The 15,295-nt window shown below is 51.3% G+C and overlaps 1 protein-coding gene across 1 annotated transcript; it reads left to right on the top strand.

Moving 5' to 3' along the window:
* The first annotated feature begins 382 nt into the window (after positions 1–382).
* LOC104493510 (CTP synthase 1) lies at positions 383–13,640 on the top strand. Its single transcript, XM_010136206.1, has 14 exons — positions 383–548; positions 1,271–1,371; positions 3,005–3,121; positions 4,712–4,795; positions 5,010–5,090; positions 6,146–6,297; positions 7,934–8,066; positions 9,244–9,332; positions 10,198–10,292; positions 11,651–11,694; positions 12,543–12,639; positions 13,022–13,077; positions 13,162–13,258; positions 13,492–13,640. Exons 2-14 carry the CDS (start codon positions 1,309–1,311, stop codon positions 13,638–13,640), a joined length of 1,257 nt encoding a protein of 418 aa, XP_010134508.1. The 5' UTR covers positions 383–548; positions 1,271–1,308.
* The last annotated feature ends 1,655 nt before the right edge of the window (positions 13,641–15,295 follow it).

Raw genomic sequence — 15,295 nt, 5'->3', positions numbered from 1 at the left:
CTTCCCGGTGGGTGCCAAGGCTGGCTTTGCCTGGAAGGAACTGTCTCCTTTGCATGGTGGAAGAGTTTGCGCCCAGCCCTGCGCGGGGACCCGCAGGCTGAGCCTGTCAGTCTGGGCTGGCCAGTGGGACTGCTCCGGCCACCAGCAGACAGCAGCAATGTGCTCTCTTTCTGTCCGTGAGGGATTCAGCCCTCCGTGGAGCAGCCCTCTTTGTTACAGAGGGCTTTTAGTTCTAGTAGCCACTCCTAAATTTGCAGTAGCAATCAAAGGTGTTTCCTTACACTGAATTCTTCCAGCTGTCACAGGCAAAACCAGCAAACTGCTGGTGTGGAGCATTTCCCCTTGACCCATGTGCGCGGCCTTTCTGTGTGCCACAGGGGAGGTGTTTGTGCTGGACGATGGAGGGGAAGTGGACCTGGATCTTGGCAACTATGAGCGCTTCCTCGACATTCGCCTCACCAAGGATAACAACCTGACCACTGGGAAGATCTACCAGTATGTCATCAACAAGGAGAGGAAGGGCGACTACCTTGGCAAAACTGTCCAAGGTGATGTGAACCCTCATTTCGATGCTTAGAAACGTATCTGGTGTTTCCGTCCTGGCTGGATGCTTTTGCATTTCATCTTAACTTGAGGTCATTGTTATATGCTGTCCTCATGGGTTTTGTTTGTTGTTTAAAAGGGGAAGGAGAAGATGCACCAGTGCAGGTGTACTGGTGGGTGCTGTAGTGAGTCAGGTTACCTGTAAACCCTCAAAACCTCCCAGTGCTCAGCAATGCCCTGCTGGTTGGTTGGGCTCTGTGCTGGGCTTGGGTCCAGCTGTCTCAATGCAAACAGTTGTCAGGCTCATACAGCTGGGGCTTAGCTGGATAAAATGGTTATTGCTGTTGTCACGTCAGTAGAAAACCTGCAGGATCTTTGAGGATTGGATCAGTCCCTTCCCTTTTTAAGCATCTCCACAGGTGGTTTGGATCAGGACTTTCACAGAGCAGAGTAACTGCTTAGAGCAAGAACTGTTTGTACTTGAGTCCTCCAGCTTAAAGGAGAGGTTGCTTACCCGTGTTTAAATTGAGGCATGGTTGCATTCCCCGCCAGGCCGCTTCTCACAGCCAAGAATAATCGCTTCAAAAGCACATCCTGCCTTAAAGGCACAAATCCCCGCTCAGGCATGGGAAGCCCCAGCTCCTTATTGCCAATAATTTGCTCTGGAATGAGTTAAGAGGAATGTGCATGGGTTGAGGTTTAACCCTTGCCTGGGTTTCTGTTCCAGTTGTCCCCCACATCACAGACGCGATACAGGAGTGGGTGATGAGGCAGGCGCGGATTCCCGTCGATGAGGATGGCGTCGAACCCCAAGTTTGTGTGATTGAGGTTCGTAGCTCTTAAAAAAGGTAGAGTTCTGCTTCTTGTATGGACTAAACCCAACTTTGTGTGTATTTGTGTAGCAAAGTTTTTATACAGCAACATCCAACTTGGCACGTTGTTGAGTTGGTTAGTTGAACCCTTGCTGGCTTCACTTGGTCTGACTTTCTGTGTGCTCGGTGGCTGAATCTGCATGTAGGAAGACGGAGGTCCTGGGCAGTCACGTTTTCGAGGCGCTTTGCTCTCTGGGATACTGTGAATTAACCTACAGAATGAATTGTAGCTCTTGTTACTTCATCTGCCAAACTCGGAGGTAGTCACGTTGTGCCCTCCTCTTTCTCGGTGCGTAGAAGGAGGGTGGGTAAATCACCTCTGTAAGCAGTTGTCTTTCCTCCATAGAGAAGGGGGTGGCACAAGCTAGTGGTGACAAGCCCCGTGCAGTGTCCTGTGTGTTGTGTGAGATGTCCTGCAGCCAGAGCAGGGCAAAGGCTGCCAGGCTGCGGACTTGGAGACAGGGAGCTTGTCAGCGTGCCCAGGTCACGGTGACTTAGGACTCTGCCTGCAGCTTGGGTGCTAGTCCCTGTTCCAGGATTACCAGCCTGGTTCCCGAAGTACCTGGGCGGCACTGTCTGACCGGGCATGGGTGGCTTTCAGCGCTCCAAAGAATGTCTCTGTGCTCCTGGTCTCTGTTCCTGTGTGTGCACAGAACTGTCTCTCTCTCAAGTTACTAAAACCCAGCAGAAATTTTGCCTCTCAGTGCCACCTAATGTTCATGAATAATAACTTTAACATCTAAATTTTTACCCTGATGTGAGAACAGAGGTAAAGTTCACATCCATGGAGAGGTGCTGCCCATGTGAGAAGCTGTTTTTCTTGTGGTTTTTTGGTTTTTGGAGAAATAAAGAAAATAAAATAATAGTCAGGGTAGACTGGAGGCTGTGGAAGTACTACATACAGCTGGCAAATGTGGCAGATCACAGAATCCTCTGGTTGGAAGAGACCTTTAAGATCATTGAGCCCAATCATTCACCCTGAACTGCCAGGTCACCACTAACCCCTGTCCCTCAGCGCCACATTGACGTGTCTGTGAAACCCCTCTAGGGGTGGGGACTCCACCACTGCCCTGGGCAGCCTGTTCCAATGCTGCACAACCCTCTCTGTAAAGAAATTTTTTAATATATCCAACCTCAACCTCCCCTGGTGGAACTTGAGGCCGGTTCCTCTCATCCTGTCGCTTGTTCCTGGGGAGCAGAGACTGACCCCTGCCCTCACTCCACCCTCCTGTTAGGGAGTTGTCAGAGCCAGAAGATCTCCCCGGAGCCTCCTTTGCTCCAGGCTCAGCCCCCCGCCAGGTCCCTCAGCTGCTCCTCAGCTCATTGAGCTCCAGACCCTGCCCCATCTCCGCTGCCCTTCTCTGGACACGCTCCAGCCCCTCAATGTCCTTCTGGGAATGAGGGGCCAGAACTGAATGCAGGATTCGAGGTGTGACCTCACCAGTGCCGAGTTCGGGGGCTGCTTTTCCTGTTGGTGTTTCTGTAGGGAATTAGAGGTTGGTGCTGGGGAGATGGTTTAGGGTCCTTTTGTGGACAGATTCAGTAGGTAATGTTTTGGTGCTGACTTTAACCATCTCTGTCTCTTCCAGCTGGGCGGGACGGTGGGCGATATCGAGAGCATGCCGTTCATCGAAGCCTTCCGCCAGTTCCAGTTCAAAGCCAAAAGAGAGAACTTTTGTAACATCCATGTCAGTCTCGTTCCTCAGGTGAGGACTGAAAACGTCCTGGTGGTCAGAGGCTTCCCCAGCTCAGAACCTGCTCTCTAAGGGTGTGGTTCTGAAGTGGCACGGTTGTAGTGGTATTTCTATATATAGACGCTTCTGGAAGAGATGCAGAGAATACACGGTTACCTACTTTAAAAAGTTCACAAGAAGCGAACAGGAAGTGTGTAAATATGTAATAAATAGCTGGAACTTGCGTTTGTCTCGGTGGAATTGTCTCTTGGCTGTTGCGGGTAAAGCCATTTTCCAGGGCTTTGTGTGCAGAGCCCTCCATTTCTGCAGGGCCAGGATAACGCTCTGGGGTGCAGCCAGAGTCCACGGCCATTTGGATTTATTAATAAAATTGTACTCCAGGCTCTTCCCGGAGTTCTTCCATATTTCTGTGGCTGTGTGCTTCCCCCCTCCCAAGGTTTATGTTAGTGGAGTCCATGACATAGGTTGGGTTACTTCATCATTTCAAAACATAGAACTGTGGCTTGAAACGTCATCTGTTTTTTCCCCCCAGACAGTATTTTTAATGTGTGTTTTGATCTTCAGCAGTAATTCCATGGTCTGCTACGTAAACCGTGACAGTCCAAGTGGCAGTTTTCTGGGTTCAGAGGTTTGACTAAGAACAGGATTTATGGAGCAGCGCTGTAATAAGAATCACTTAATTAGGAATTGCAGAGAAAACCAAACTGTCCTGATGTGCCAAGTAGCTGAGGTGAGCTCCAGTGGAAATCAAAAGCACACGAAGAAGTTTTATGCCATGTCATGTCTGATGCAACATCACCGGTATTATCTCCTCTGCTTTTGGAGCCAGTTTATAGTGTTAACCCAACAAAATTGTCTCATGGCTACACCGGTATTATCTCCTCTGCTTTTGGAGCCAATTTATAGTGTTAACCCAACAAAATTGTCTCACGGCTAAAAAAAATGCTTCCTGTTCTGTGAACAGCACTGGCAAGCGTAATGCTCTGTGTCTCAGAACTGGATTTGACAGAGTTACTGTAGTCGTTCTTTCCTTCTCTCTGTCTCCTCCTTTCCCCTTCTGTCCAGGCCAGTTGATTTATGGGGTCTCATGGCTAAAAAAAAATGCTTCCTGTTCTGTGAACAGCACTGGCAAGCGTAATGCTCTGTGTCTCAGAACTGGATTTGACAGAGTTACTGTAGTCGTTGTTCTTTCCTTCTCTCTGTCTCCTCCTTTCCCCTTCTGTCCAGGCCAGTTGATTTATGGGAAAAAAAATAGAAATATAAAATAGTAGGTGTTTGGAGGGCGCAGAGGATAGAAACCTCGGGTCTCTGCTCTCCCCTCACTGTAACTCCTTACTGCTTGCTGGACAGACTTGAGCTCTGGTTTCTGCTGGTTGCTTTCAGCCTTTGAGATGAAAGTGATGGTGTCTAGGGGGGAAAAGAGATTATGTTTCAAAACATGGTGTCCAGGGGTATTTAAAGTTCCCGTGAATCGTGAGAGCCCGTGAGAGTTGGTCAGAGTTTTTACAAGGTGAATAGGGTGGAGAGTTGCGCTTCGCCTAAGGAGTTGTGGCTATATGTCATCATCACTTGATTGTCCAACTGCTGCTCTTCTCTGGCCAGCCGAGTTCTACAGGAGAGCAGAAGACTAAACCCACCCAAAACAGTGTTCGAGAACTCCGAGGTCTTGGTCTCTCGCCAGATCTGGTAAGGTTTGCTGCGTGGCTTTGAGTTAAAAAGTGCAGCACTGGCATGTTGCATCAACATCCCGGTCTGGATAACGCTTTGGTCGAGAGCTCTGCGGGCTGGTAACAAGTAAAAGTAACTGGGTTGGGGAGAGTGCAGACAGAGGGGCTTTAGGTGCTGTTACGTGAATGTCTGAGTGCTCCTGGTTTGCTTCACAACCTCCTGTTGCTGTTAGATCGTTTGCAGGTGCTCCACTCCTCTGGATACCTCAGTCAAAGAAAAGATTTCCATGTTCTGTCACGTCGAACCAGAGCAGGTAACAGTTCTGCCTGGGCTTCCTCGTGAGAGATGCTCTGGCTGCTTGTCAGACGACGTGTCGAGCTTTAGCTGAGCGTAGCTTTTTGTGTCCTAGCTGTGCCTCTTGTTACCTGCATAATTCATGTGCTGCTTTGTCTCGCCTACGTTCCTTACACGTGTCACATTGCAAAGTCAGTCCTTTTGATGCTAGCAGCCAGGTTTTCTGTAGTGCAGCCTTAGAGAGTTCTGTGGAATCCATGGTATTTTCCGAATAGCTTTGACTTCAGTTATCCTTCCTCATTCCTTCTGTGGATGCAGGAGAATGAGGTTTTTCAGTATTTAGAGGCTGAGGAGTAGGTTCCCAAAGTGAGGTTTACAGTTTCCAGGAATGTATTTCTTACACGGTCCTTTTCACGATGTTCTGCTGCCCGACACTGCACGGAAAAGTTGCAGCTGATTGTAACAGAGGAAAACTGGCAGTCTCGGGGTTTTTACTGGTGCAGTGTTGAGCTCTGCTTTCATCTGGGTCCACAGAAAGTTGTGTCCCAGAAAGGAGGATTTAAAAATAGTTGTACCAGTATGTTTTTGATCCTTAAAGCGCATGTCATTGTGATGGACAGGTACAGTTGTGCAGAGCCTGTCCTGAGGAGACCCGTTTCAGTGACTTAGAGCTGTTGGTGCAGACACTCCTCGGTGACCTGAGAATTCTGTGCTTGTAGCATACTTCTAAGTGCAAGGAAGGACATTGTCAAATTTATGGCTGTATTGAGATCACAGAGCTCCCTCTAATCAAACTGGAGCCCTGGCTAAGAACACCAGTGGTGGGGGTTGGGGCAGCTGGGCTCGGGGACAGCGTGACTGTTGTTTCAGTGAGGACACCAAGCAGGCCATATAGCAGGAGAAGTCTTCTTGAAGCCTTCTTTTAACTTGTCTGACTCAACAGATGTTGTTTCCTGGGAGTGTGAGTGGTCGTGTGGTTGTCTGCTGGGGACAGCAGCTCTCTGAAGAGCTGCCTAATAGTAATGGCACAGGCTCTGAGATCCGTGTTTAGTGACGTTCCTGTTGTGTGAACAGGTCATCTGTGTTCACGACGTCTCCTCCATCTACCGGGTTCCTCTGTTGTTAGAGGAGCAGGGAGTTGTTGACTACTTCAGGCACAGGCTTGACCTTCCCATTGAGAGGCAGCCCAGGAGGATGCTCATGAAGTGGAAGGAGATGGCTGACAGGTGAGCTGCACCGCTGGGCCTAGTTTGAGACTCCTCTTCTTGATCCTAGCTTATTGGGTGACAAGTGTCATTTCATGTACCTCAAGTGTTCTTACATGCTCAAAATTTTTTTTCTCCTTTTTCATTTTTTAACTAGGAAAATGCATTTTCTTCCCAGATGTTTAATGTTTGGAAAAAAAAAAATACTCTTCAGCATGAGAGTTCATAGAGTCACAGACTGGTTTGGGTTGGAAGGGACCTTCAGAGCTCAGCCAGTCCAACTCCCCTGCAGTGAGCAGGGACATCTGCAACTGGAGCAGGTTGCCCAGAAGTGGAATGTTTCCAGGGATGGGGCATCTACTACTGCTCTGGGCAACCTGTTCCAGCATTTCACAGTCCTCAGTGTGGAAAAAAAAAAAAAAAAAAATCTCTTTCTTCTGCACCCAGAGCAGGGGACTCAGAGCCCCAAGGGCCAACCTGACCTGCCATGGGGCCAGGGATGGGGTTTCTGCCACCTCTCGGGGCAACCTGGGCCAGGGTCCCACCACCCTCAGCAGAAACAATCTCTTCCTTCTCTCTGCTCTGAATCTCCCTCTGTCAGTGTAACCCATCACCCCTTGTTCTGTCCCAAGAGCCCCTGCTCAAAAGCCCCTCCCCAGCTTTCTGACAGCTCCTTGCAGCACTGACAGGCTGCACTAAGGTCTCCCTGGAGCCTTCTCTGCTCCAGGCTGAACCCTGCCAGCTCTCTCCCCTGTCCTCTAAATCCCATAAGATAACATTACTGAGTTGGTAGGGGAGTGTCTATGTCAAATGCAGTTTGAAGTAATTAAAAGGTGGACAGCTCTGCCCTGCCTTTTTATACAAAGCCAACCCAGCGACGTGACAAAGTGCTGAAATCCTTTTGTAGGCAGGTGTAGGCGTCACCAGGAGTGTGATGAAAAGGTGCCTTTTGAATACACTTCCAAGTGAGTGAAACAGTCTTGTAACTCTTCTGCCTGAGGCTCTTGGGACACAGGGTTGTTTTTCTTGTGGGGAAGTAGTGAATTGGGTCTTTTCAGTTGAAATTTTTCTGAAGCCTTAAATACGTTTGTCCTTACAAGACGTTCATTCTCAAGGTGTAGATGTTTGCCTTTGTTCAGATGCCCAACACAAGCCGCCCCTGTCAGTAGGTTACAGCCTGTTATAAATGTTACAACAATGACATTTTTGCTGGGGAAAGCCCTCGGTGAGCAGCTTGGTTGAAGGTACTTGGCGATTCCGAAATAAACCGTAATGAATCTCTTGGCTGTAGCCAGGAACGCTGCGGCAATCTCATGCTGCCAGGAGCTGGGGATGGAAAGTGTCGGCAGCACAACCTTGGGCCTCCAAAAGTCCGCTCTGTATTTCTCGCTGCTGAAGTGAACTAGGCAGAAGCTAGTTCACGTGGGAAGGTGCTCAACAGCATCAACAGTTGGGCTTTGATCCTCTCTCCTCATCGTTTACTGCAGACTGTGATAGAATTTCCCGAGGAGACACTCTGGATCTACCCAGAATGGGTTGACAGACTTTGAAGAGCCCAGCTGTTGATGTTGCTTGAAAAGCTGAATAGAATGTGAGTGATTCTTGCACCCATTTCCTGTTGACAATGAAGTAATGCCTGTGTTGTGATGCTGTGTAGGTACGACCGTCTCCTCGAAACGTGCTCCATTGCGCTTGTTGGCAAATACACCAAGTTTTCAGATTCCTACGCGTCCGTCATTAAAGCCCTGGAGCACTCGGCGCTGGCCATCAACCACAAACTCGACATTAAGGTAGGGGTGTAATGCTTCAACCCCCGGCTCCTTCCGCCTGCTGTGCTGCCATCACAGTTAGGTTCTTCCCAAACCCATGGACAGAACAGGCGGGTTGATCCAGTGAACTTTCAGACTGTCCTTGGATTACAGCATCAAAACTTGTGTCAGGCCTAAACCAGCTTTGGAGCAACCCAGCCTCCATCCCCTGTGACACACGAGGCCTCTGTAGAGCTGAGGGAGCATTTTGTTGCTCAGGGTTATGTGCTGGGTGGTGACAGTGTTGGATGTACTTGAGGAGGACGTGGTTTGCTTTGATTCCTCTGACAGCTCTTAAAAGGATCCTTTTTCAGGGTAGTTGCTGTTTGTGGCACTCTCAGGTTTTATGATACGTCTGCCTCAGGCTATATTAAGGTTTAATTCTGGTGTGGCTGCACGGGTGCTTCTAAGGGTCTTGGTTGTAGCTTGATGCTCTGAAGAGGTGAAATACGTTTCTGTTGACAGAAATTTTACTTTCATCCTCATACACTTTGTAAATGTCCAGCATTTTCATGATGCCAGGGAGTTGTGGAAATAGGTGGTGCTTTATAACAGCCCTGTTCTGCATCAGCACAGAATCAGCAGTATTCCAACCTGAGGGAAAAAAAAAAAGGGGGGGGACAAACCCCGTTGTTCCAAAGGTGAGCAGCCTGCCAGACCATTCAGAGATGTGGGAGTCGTGGGGAGGAGAAGCTGGGAAATTTGCAGGTTTTTTCATGTGTAGCATTGGCCACAACATCCTTCAGTTGTTTCTCCAAACCTGGCTTGTCCTTCAGTCCCTACTGAAGACTCTGTGATGTGCATTTGAGGAGCCAGTGATACAGGTTTTTCTCACGGTGTGGTTGGTTCTGTCTGCGTAGCTGGGTGTTCCCATCCCACCCCTCGCGGTGGATGGGTGGGTCTCCTGGACTTCATGAATGTCACAGCACAGCTGCAGAGAGGGGGAGGTGGCTGTTTGTGCCACCTCAGTGGCAGGATGGTGGGGGAGAGCAGATTTCCTGACTAGCAGACAGGAAATCAGCCCAGAAAAATTGTGTGTATTCATCAGGAAACCAGTGCAGTGCTATCCAGCAGGAACGGTGATATCCTAATTGAGTTAAGGAGATCCTGCGTGCTCTTGTGGCAGTGTCTCATCATCCTTTCTTGGATTCTTTCCCAGTATATTGACTCTGCTGACTTGGAGCCAGAAACTCTGCAGGAGGAACCTGTCCGGTACCATGAAGCATGGCAGAAGCTCTGTGGTGCTGAGTAAGACTCTTACAGTGGCTGTTCTGTGGAGCTTGTCTGATAAACTCGCTGCTATTGCTGGTTTGGGGATTGAGAGCCTCACCGGAGACTCTTCCCTCAGCCCCTGTCCCAGCACACCCTGACACAGCCCCAGATACCCCAGAGTGAAATTCAGGATAAGGTGTGAGGTGGAGAGTTGTTACGTGAGAGAGTTTGCGGCAGGCAGCAGTGGAGGGTGAGCACTGGCTTAGTGGGGAAATAGGGCGAGAGGGAGGAAGGGGCAAGGATTGGTGCTGGCAAAGGCTGTTAACACCGAAGAGAGGGGACAGAAGGGGTGAATGTGGTGGGGACAAAGTGTGAGAAAGGAGAATGCATTAGGATGCAGAGGAGGGCCGAGAGTTAGCCGGGAAGCCAGAGCTGGTGGGGCTTGCTGGCCCTCAGGAGGCAGATGCTGGGTGGTACCAGGAGAAGGAAGAAGCTCCTGCAGGGTTTGTTGTCGCTGTGCCAGCGGTTTGGGTAACTCGGCACTGCAGCCAGCACTTCCTCAGCGTGGGCCTGCCGGGGAGATATGTCTGCAGGCGTGTTCAGTGCAGAGCACGTGAGTCGTACAACACGAACCGTCCCAGCACTGTAACCTGCGCTGGGGAGGTAAAACCTGCAGTTACAAAATGTTCCCCTGAAAATTCTGTGACACTTTCTGTGAGGACTCGTGCGAAGTCACAGGGGGACGTGCTGCAGACAGACCTTGCCATGAAGGGCTCTTTAAAGCCCTGTTCAGGAGTGAGGTCTGGAAAGCCCAAGATTTTGTGGGAGAGGTGGGATGTGGTTTGGGGGAAACTGTGCTGGTGAACCTGACACAAATGGAATCTTTTCATTCCTTGTGCAGTGGAGTTCTGGTTCCTGGTGGCTTTGGTGTTCGAGGGACAGAAGGCAAAATTCAAGCTATTTCCTGGGCACGAAAACAGAAAAAACCCTTCTTAGGTGAGAAATGTTTCATCTGTAAGAAGGAGGAGGTTGAATAACGGCCTGACTGGCCTGCAGCAAGAGCTTCACTGGCTTCTGTTAGTGTCTCAAACGCAGAATGTTGAAGCTGATAGGCTGAGGGAGGGCACTGGGTAACAGAGCATCGCCTGTAGCTGGCTCTGAAGTGGCCAGGGCTGGCTGGCATGTGATGACAAGGAATCTCTGTAATGAGGGGGTAGGAGTCTCCGAGGAGGTTTCAGAGGAGACTGTGGTGACCTTGGCACAAAGAAACACATAACTGTGTTTAACGGCAACCAACAGTGAGACTGGCAGTGTGTGAGCGGGGTGAATGGGGAAGGGAGGGGTGGAGTAAAACCTGCCGGAGCTGCTTGGTACAGAGAGAACAGACCCTAAATCCACATCAGAGCAAAGGTCTGGCTCGTGGAGGTTCAGGACCGCTTCATGATAGGGGCTCAGTGGTCCCCTGACCTGTTCTGCCTTGCCTTCCGCAGGAGTGTGTCTGGGGATGCAGCTGGCGGTCGTGGAGTTCGCACGCAATGTTCTTGGTTGGCAAGGTAATGGCACAACCCCTTCCTGGGGCTGCCCCTTTCTTTGGTTGATTGATTAATTTTTTTATGCCTCTAATTTTAAATTTTTCATTGGTAGGTGAATTTAATGTGTATTTTTTTTTTCTAGGCCTGTAAAATTCCCCACCTCCTTTGCTGATTCAAAGGAAAACAAACAATTCCTTTTTCTATTCAGATAAAAGCAATCCTTTTAATGACTGAAAACTTCTTACTGCTTGGAGTGAGGTTCAGCCCTGAACAGAAACCTCAGTGGGGTTGTGCCTGGGTGTGCTGGACACCCCAGATTAGGCAGTGGGAATGGAGACCAAAAGCAATGCAGCCAGCCAGGCAGCTGCCCCCCCTCGGAGCTGAATGGCTTTCCGGGCTCCACTCCTTGAGCCGACAGGGTCCCTGGTGTCCCAGCTCCCTCTGCTGAGTGCTGACTCTGATTTCTCAGCCTGATCTGGAGCCTCACAGTAGGGGAAGGTGTGTTTCTCAGAGCACCTCTGCTCCCTTCCCCCTTCTCTCTTTACCTAAACCCCTCTCCCCTGCTGACTGTGCGCTTTTCCCGGATAACCCTCGCTTTCAGCACAGACTGGTTGCCCTGAGGATGCAGCCACTGGGCAGCCTCAGAACTCCCTGTTGGGCAGTGCCAACGGTCCTGTGTCCGCGCTGCGGGCCTGGACTGCACGTGGGCGAGCGGCTCAGCACAGTCACAGCCTGAAGTGCAGGAGCTAGGGGAGGTCCGTGCAAACGCGTGTCGCAGTGTGAGGGACTTCGCGGTTCTAACTGGTGACCGTTCCGTTGCAGATGCGAACTCGACAGAATTTGACCCCAAAACTGCTCATCCAGTGGTGAGTTTATGGTGACTTCCCCATAACAGCCATACGGGGCAAGGCTCCTGCGCGGGGCTGTCGGCCCGGTTAAGAGCTGTGATTGTCTGTCTTCCATCATTTTCTGCTCTCGAAAGAAAATGTCTTTGCCCAGTTAACGGTGGGGCAGTTGCTTCATGCAGTGCCTAGTATAGGTGAAACACTCATTTGTGCTCATTTTTATTTTTAATTACACTTTTCTGTCAAACAATGTGTTTTCTAAGGCAGAAGGTTCTCAAAGGGTAGTTTGAAAGCTCAGGGACTCACAGGGTCAATGTTGAAGATCTGGCGGGGCCCAGATTCCTCTGCACAACCGTCATGGGATCTCGGACGTCAGCACAGACAGTCCTGAATTCCTTGGGTTGTTTGTGGGCAGATCTCTGACCCTGCCTGAGGCTGCAGGCTCTGCTGCCTCCTCCAGGGCCCACCACGAGGATTGGCTTCTGCTCTAATTTAAAACGCTCCTCAAACGGAAAAGTTTTCAAAAAGCATCTTGTGACGTTGTTTCTGAAGTATGAGAGATTTGGGAGGTTTGTTTCTGTAAATGTGCTTGTTTGTTTGGTCAACGTTTGGTTCGGTAAATAACACTGAATCGGTGTGTGGGGTCTGTGTGGGCTTTGACTGAGACAGTTTTCTGTGCTAAAGCTTCCTGAGCACACGCAAACCCCGCTGTGTTCTGCACAGCCACTTATTCCAGTAACCGACCCTGGCCTGCTGGTGCCTGTGTCCTGTGGGCATGTTGGGTGCTTCCCCTCGTTACTGTTCCACCACCTGCCTGGGACTCTCACTCCTCCCTCGGTCTCACCGGCCTCTCTGGGTGCTTCCTGCAGGTCATAGACATGCCAGAACATAACCCTGGGCAGATGGGTGGGACCATGAGGCTTGGCAAGAGGAGGACACTCTTCCAAACCAAGAACTCAATCATGAGTAAGGCGTTTCTTACCGCGTCTGGCAGCGTGTCCTGGGAGTGATGCACATGTGTGGTGGGTGTGGGGAGGTGAGAGGTGGGAGAGTTCAAGCATCCTCGAGTGGTGGGTGTTCCAGACTTCGTTCTGGCGCTGAAATGGAGATCAGTGAATTTGGTCCCCTCCAGAAGTGGCAGATTCTGATGGATGTTCCCCATCCCTGGCACCATCCCAGGTCAGGTTGGCCCTTGGGGCTCTGAGCCCCCTGCTCTGGGTGCAGATGTCCCTGCTCCCTGCAGGGGTTGGACTGGGTGAGGTCTGAAGATCCCTTCAGCCCAAAGGCTCGTTACAGCCTGGCACGGTGTGGGGTGTCTGGCGCTGAGCGCTGTCTTCCTTTGGTGCAGGGAAGCTGTACGGAGACCATGACTTCCTGGAGGAGAGACACAGGCACAGATTTGAGGTAAAAAGGCTGCTGCAGGTGTTGAGCTTTTCTGTGGAGGGCAATCGCAGGAGATCATGGGGTTTCTTGCTTCTGGTCTTCTAGGTCAATCCAGAGCTGAAAAAGTATTTTGAGGAGCAGGGTTTGAAGTTCGTCGGCCAGGATGAGGAGGGGGAGCGAATGGAAGTGGTCGAGTTGGAAGGTGAGTCGTTAAGCAGTTAGTTTGTGGGTCTTGGGTGTTTGGAGGGTAATGGAGCAGGTTTTTGGGGCCAGCCCAGGCTCTCTGAGTGGTTCCATCCGTAAAATGACACTAGAGAAGAATCCCTGTGTCTGTGTTCAGGGACAAAGGCTGGGCTCACCGTGCCAGCACTTCCCGCTGCAGCCCAGCCCCAGGCTTGGGGGTGTGATTAATCTTGTCCGGGTCTTTCTCCTTAGAGCATCCTTTCTTCGTTGGGGTCCAGTATCACCCTGAGTTCCTCTCCAGGCCGATTAAACCATCTCCCCCGTACTTCGGCCTGCTCTTGGCCTCGGCGGGACGGCTCACGCACTACCTGCAGAAGGGCTGCAGGCTCTCTCCCAGGTAGGCTGACAGGAAGCACCGGTCTGACCCTTCATAGGGCAGCGCTTCTCCCTGCAGGACAAACTGGAGAATCCCTTTAGCACAGAGTCACAGGGGTAACCAGGAGGTGTTGGCAGCTCCTTTCCACTTGTTCTTGGAAACCTCATGTCTTGCGTTTTGAGACTGACTGTCCCGCAGTGAGGCTCTGACTCCAGGGAGAGCAACTGCAGCCTTGTGTGGTCTGTCCGAGGAGCCTGGGGAAGCTGCAGCTGGGCCTTCAGGGGACTGGACTCCTCCTGGAGTCTTCCCCACGTTCCTTGTACAAGTCCCAGGTACCAGCTGCTCCTTAAGGAACTGGTTCCTGTTGCTGGTTAAAGATCAGGCCCTGCTGGTTGCAGCTTCAGTTTTCTTTTTTCTGCTTCCTGAAGCTTTTTTTTTTGTCTCAGTTCGCAAAGTCGCTGATGCTTTGGGTGACTTCGCAGTGCGTTTCCTTCCTCCCGCTGCTCCCTGGGCCCTGCCCTTGGCTCCGTCATTAAACAGCGCTTTGGTAGTGACCCGTTTTCCTCCTTATGGAGGAGAATGGGGGATGCGCTTGTAGCTGAGCGCTGATGTGCCCTGAACAGAAAACCCAAATGCGAGAGGGAGCCTGTGCCAAGCGGGTTAGACGCGACGGCATCAGCCTTCGTGGTTGGAGCTGCTCCCTGGCAGCTGGAGAGCGGCTGTGCTCATGCTCTGAAGGGGGTTTCTGGGTGACGTGCCCCATTTCAGCGCTTCCAGCGGCCGAGGGGTATTTTAATGTCCTGCTTGGGGAAAAAAACGTGTGGCTTTGAAGTGGGTGCTCGCAGCAGAGGAGCTGCAGTTTATGCTGTGCCACAGCCCTGAGTCAGCGTGACCTGCGCTGGGAGTCTCCGTGATAAAAACACGGGTGGTCCTGACTGGCTGCAAGGAAAGCTGCTGGATCAGTCCGTGTCGGTTCGAGTGGAGCGGACGGGCTGCGCTGTCTCCGTCCTTGGAGAATTCCTGAGGGTGGCTGGGAAAAGTCCCAGGCAGCCGTGTCCGCCCCGCGCTGTCCCTGCGCTGGAGCCGCCCTGTGGCCCCTTCCCCGATTCTGAAAACGCTGTTACTGGGAAGCAGCTCAGGGCCGGCTGACCAGTCTCCTGTTCCCTGTTCATGAATTCGTTCAGAGTGACTTTACCTTGTCCCAACGCCTGTGACATGTGAAATTATTTCAACTCCCAACTGGCAGAGCGGGCAGTGACTTGGCCCTGTTCCCACTGGGACAGCTGCCCCCCGTGTCCGACCCGCGCTGTCCCTGCGCTGGAGCCGCCCTGTGGCCCCTTCCCCGATTCTGAAAACGCTGTTACTGGGAAGCAGCTCAGGGCCGGCTGACCAGTCTCCTGTTCCCTGTTCATGAATTCGTTCAGAGTGACTTTACCTTGTCCCAACGCCTGTGACATGTGAAATTATTTCAACTCCCAACTGGCAGAGCGGGCAGTGACTTGGCCCTGTTCCCACTGGGACAGCTGCAGGGGCTTCTGCTCCCTGCAGCCAGCAAACCCCGCTCAGCTCTGGCAAACCCCCCTCTCTGGTTTCTGCAGGGACACGTACAGCGACAGGAGCGGCAGCAGCTCCCCTGACCTGGAGATCACAGAGCTGAAGTTCCCGTCAGGAAATCACGAC

This window comes from Buceros rhinoceros, unplaced genomic scaffold (assembly GCF_000710305.1).
Source record: "Buceros rhinoceros silvestris isolate BGI_N320 unplaced genomic scaffold, ASM71030v1 scaffold665, whole genome shotgun sequence".
NCBI classification, from domain to species: domain Eukaryota; kingdom Metazoa; phylum Chordata; class Aves; order Bucerotiformes; family Bucerotidae; genus Buceros; species Buceros rhinoceros.
Note: the sequence above shows the minus strand (reverse complement) of the source record. Positions and strands in the feature narration are given on the sequence as shown.